General features: G+C 55.0%; 1 protein-coding gene across 1 annotated transcript; it reads right to left on the reverse strand.

Annotated features, from left to right (window-relative positions):
• Positions 1–3087: 3087 nt before the first annotated feature.
• LOC125507577 lies at positions 3088–4788 on the reverse strand. The gene is made up of 2 exons (XM_048672120.1): positions 3292–4788; positions 3088–3204 (listed from the first exon to the last, which is right to left on the reverse strand). Exons 1-2 carry the CDS (start codon positions 4786–4788, stop codon positions 3088–3090), a joined length of 1614 nt encoding a protein of 537 aa, XP_048528077.1.
• Between the last annotated feature and the right edge of the window lie 222 nt (positions 4789–5010).

Genomic DNA, 5010 nt, shown 5'->3' on the forward strand with positions numbered 1-5010 from the left:
TTTTCTCCCCGAACACGAATATATGGAGTTGGAGTTGAGGTCGGTGGAGCTCCAGGAGCCCACGAGGCAGGGGGCGCGCCCCCAACCTCGTGGCTAGGGTGTGGGCCCCCTGGCCTTGATTCTTTGCCAGTATTTTTTATTATTTCCAAAAATAATCTCTGTGGAGTTTCAAGTCATTCCGAGAACTGTTGTGTCTGCACATAAATAACACCATGGCAATTCTGCTGAAAACAACGTCAGTCCGGATTAGTTCCATTCAAATCCTGCACGTTAGAGTCCAAAACAAGGGCAAAAGTGTTTGGAAAAGTAGATACGACGGAGACGTATCACAGGGCTAGCTCCCAAGACACATCAAGAAACACCAAGCCGTGTGCTGGCAACCCCGTCCCCTTTAGTTTATCCTCCGTCATAGTTTTCGTAGTGCTTAGACGAAGCCCTACGAAGATTGTTCTTCACCAACACCGTCACCACGCCGTCGTGCTGCCGGAACTCGTCTACTACTTCGCCCATCTTGCTGGATCAAGAAGGTGAGGACGTCATCGAGCTGAACGTGTGCTAAACGCGGAGGTGCCGTACGTTCGGTACTTGATCGGGACGGATCGTGAAGGTGTACGACTAGATCAACCGCGTTGATAAACGCTTCCGCTTTGCAATCTTCAAGGGTATGAAGATGCTCTCCCCCTCTCGTTGCTATGCATCTCCTAGATAGATCTTGCGTGATCGTAGGTAAAAAATTTGAAATACTACGTTCCCTAACATTTTCGTTGCCGGTTTAGGATGAGCACCGAGTTGTTCACACGCATTGCAGAGAAACTAGCGAGCCATGACCGGTTTTTTCAGCAAAGAAGGAATGCCGCCGGAGAGCTCGGGCATAGCACCTTTTAGAAGGTGACAGCCGCTTTGCGTATGCTAGCATACGGTATCCCGGCTGATCTAGTTGATGATCACTTGGCTATGGGTGAGAGCCAAGCCATCATGTGTGTCAACCGCTTCGCAGTCGGAATTGTCCAAGTGTTTGGCCAGGAGTATTTGAGATCTCCCAATGCTGAAGGCGCCGCAAGGCTAGTGGAGATGAATAAAGCTCGCTGCTTCCCAGGTATGCTTGGCTCAACAGATTGCATGCACTGGAGTTGGAAGAATTGTCCAAAGGCATGACATGGGCAATTTCACGGCCAAAAAAAGGGTTCCACTATAATCCTTGAAGCGATGGCTGATCAAGAGACTTGGATTTGGCATGCTTTCTTTGGAATGCCTGGATCTTTGAATGACATCAACGTTGCCACCCGGTCATCACTGATGAATAAGATTGCAAATGGTGATTTGCCACCGGTGCAGTTTGTAGCAAATGGTCGTACATACAACTATGGCTATTATCTTATGGATGGCATCTACCCAAAGTGGCAAACATTTTTGAAGCCGTTGAAAAAATCGGAAGGTAAGAAAAATCTTGATTTCCACAATGCTCAGGCGGTGGCTAGAAAAAATGTGGAGAGAGCTTTTGGGATTTTGCAAGCCCAATTTGCTATTGTGAGAGGACCGCCTAGATTTTGGAATCAAAAGATGCTTTGGTACATCATGCACGCTTGTGTGATCATGCATAATATGATCATCGAGAATGAGCGTGGCCAAGATGTGGACTACTCAGTATGAGCTCTTGGGACACCCCGTGCGAGGGCGACGGAGGGCTGAAAGGGTGTCCCGTTTTGTTGCCTCCTATCATACCATTCGACGTCCCGCGTCGCATGATGATCTTCAGAAGGATGTCATTGAGGAGTGGTGGGAATAGAATGGGCGACAAAGAACATCATGATTTGTGCGTTTGATATTGTATTGTTGAACTATTTGTTGTATTATTAAACTATTAGTTGTATTGAATGATAAACTATTTGTTTGAGTTGTAGTAATGAAATTGAACTATTTATTGTTGATTTATTTTATTTGTGTTTTTTTTTTGCTTGTGTTTGAAATGTATATGTTGTTTGTGTGAGAGTCGCGCGCTTTGCATTTTCACGCGGATGCTGGAGCCAGCGCTATCCGCCACGCCAAACCAGACGATGGGCGCGCGGCAAAGTAATTTTAGCGCGCAGCGCGTTGTGCGGTTGTTGAAGATGCTCTGATGCAGGAAACATTTCGGCATGCAACCACAAAGATCGGTGCCTCTCAGAATGAACAAGAACGAGGTGTATGCTCCCGTAATCTTCATTATATCAATCTCGCACCTGATCTGAAGCTGCTACATCTACGTTTGTTTTGTCCGAAGCTAGGGCGCCCTTACGACCGTGCGCATAAAGGCGCACATTTTGTAAAGATATATCTGGTCTTTTATAGTTCAGTCAAACAGATTTCGGCAGAAACATAACCTCGTAAGAATCGGCAAGATAAAACGATATTGTGTTTTATGATTCTTCTGGTTCCGGCGCTCCTGATAATAAAAATGGTTCATAAACCTGTTATTGATGAAATGAATGAATGAATTATGAGTGAAAGCTCTTGTCGTGTAAAAATCTATCTTCGATATCCTTGGTATGCAAAACAGATGCAGCCTTTGAACTAACGTTATTGTCCTTGGAACTTTATTTCTCATTACTCGTAAACGATATGTCGATTATCTGAGGAATAAAGTGCATTTGCTGTTGAAAAAACTGTTGTCCTTGAATCTAAGGTTGGGCTGGCTCAGCTTGGGATGGGCGTGGTTTGTGCCTTCTAAGCCACGATATTATCGGGCCTGCGGCCTGGCCGTGATGAAGGAAACATTTCATCATGCAACCCCAAAGATCGGCGCCTCGCACGTTAAAACATTCGTACACCTGACCTGAAGCTGCATCTACGTTTCATTTTTGCCCAAGGTGGCGCGCCGTTACGACCGCGCGACCCGCCGCTGCGACCGAGCTGCATGGATGCTCGATCGGGCCTGCGCGCCCGGTCTACCATACCAAATCTAGTTGATAATCTTGGCAGCTCGCTTGCATTTTGCTGTGTCCTGTCGTCCTAGCTCCCCTGCGCAAACAGAGGAAACTTAGATGCATGAAGGCAAGTTCTACGGCAGTACTCATATCGCAGGGAGCTATGGGTTACCTAGCTGGGTGGCTAAATTCGAGCAAACTCGCCGTCCCGGCAGACACCCACGTCGACGGCCATGGTCCGATCCAGCTTCGTCCCGTTCTTGGGCGACGACACCACCCTGCAGCAGTTCCTCCTCGGAGACTGCACGCACGCACACGAGCTCGATCGGAAAACTATGCCACGAGGGAATGGAATGGAATGAGGGGAATGCGTAGTACGTAGACGTACCCGTTTCCAGAGGTCGGGGTCGGGCTTCTTGACGATGACGACGCGGTCGAGCAGGCCGGCGGGGTCGGGGATGCGCCACCGGCATGTGACGTTGGGCGCGGGGGTGTGCCGCTCGTACTCGGTCACGGTCGTCTCGAGCGTGGCGTTGGTGCGCCGGCGCCGGACCCGGCGCTCCATCCGGGACCGCCGCATGTAGTACACCTGCGGGCGCTGGCAGTGGTTGCGCGCCACGGGCCGCGTGTTGAAGGAGTAGGCCGTGTAGTCGGCGCGCTTGTACCAGTTGAGGAAGGTGCGCATCGGCGTCTCCATCTCCCGCGGCGACACCACCCCGCGCACCACCACCACCGCGAACCCCCACGACACCGACACCGTCCACTGCTTCTCCCGGTCGTAGCACACGGACTGCTGCGCCACGGCGGCCGGGTCCAGCCGCGCGGGCCCGTCGAAGAGCCGCCGCAGCGCCGCCGTGCGGGACCGCGCCGCGGGGAACACGGGCTGCAGGAAGTCGAAGTGGTGCAGCGTCACGAGCGGCACCACCGGGTGGGAGCCCAGCAGGCCGAGAACGTCCCCCCAGATGTCGCACTGGTGGAAGCCCAGGTGGCGGGTGAGCGGCACGCCCAGCTCCGACATGCAGGCGTGGATGCGGTCGTCGCTGCCGTAGAGCGCCGGGTAGCGGTGCATGCAGCCGTCCTGCATGCGCGCCAGCTGCGCGGCGAGCGCGCGGCTGATGGCGAAGCCGCCGCCGCCGAAGGCCATGCCGTAGGAGAAGATGAGGTTCTGGATGTGGCTCTCGGAGGGGTTCCCGATGTAGTATGGCTGCGTGTGGTCGTAGCGGGACAGCACGTCCACCAGGTTGTCCGGGAAGAAGACGGTGTCGTCGTCGCCCATGACGAACCACCGCACGCCGGGGAGCCCCAGCCGGTAGCTCTCGGAGACGATGCGGGAGATGCGCAGCGCGGAGCGGCTGCCGGCGCCGTGCGTGTAGGGGAACTCGGACGTGTCCGCGCTTATCTTGAGGGCGGGGAGGCCCGTGGAGGAGTTCCGGGAGTAGTACTCCGGCACCGGCTTGTCCAGCCACACGAAGCCGCGCATCTTCCCCGGCCGCCACCACACCCGGATGTACTCCCGCCGGCTCTTCCACATGGACGACGACGCGCCGATGCCGAACAGGATGTGCCGCAGCCCCGTCGGCGCGGCGTCCGCGGACGGGCTCGGCTTCCGCACGCGCCGCGCCAACGGCGCCGGCGAACGCTGCATCATATTATTCGACGACGAAAACGAAGAAGCGTTGCGGCCGGCAGCCGCGTCCGCCGCGAGACGAGCGACGGCATTGCTGGCGTCCTCGGCCGGCGGGCAGGAGCCGGAGAAGAGCGGGGAGAGGGCGAGGGCGACGACGTAGACGGCGAGGACGGGGAGGAGCACGTAGAGGAGGAGGCCGTAGAGGAAGAAGGAGGCCTTGGACTTGGGCATGACCTTGCCGCCGGCGCCGGAGGGCATGACCACGATGGTGTACGTCCTTGCAGTGCTCGACCGATGGCACCGATCGGCTCCTAGCTCCTCCTTTCGTCCCGGAGCGAACAATGTCTGTCAGCGCGTCGACGGCATGGCCAGGGTTGGTCGACGAGTGGCTGGCTGGGAGTGCGCGCAGCGAGCGATCACCGGTGGTGTCGCGGTTTAATATAGCTCAGCATTTCGCGCGCGTTCGTTTGTTTGCCGCCT

This window comes from Triticum urartu, chromosome 5 (genome assembly GCF_003073215.2).
Source record: "Triticum urartu cultivar G1812 chromosome 5, Tu2.1, whole genome shotgun sequence".
NCBI classification, from domain to species: domain Eukaryota; kingdom Viridiplantae; phylum Streptophyta; class Magnoliopsida; order Poales; family Poaceae; genus Triticum; species Triticum urartu.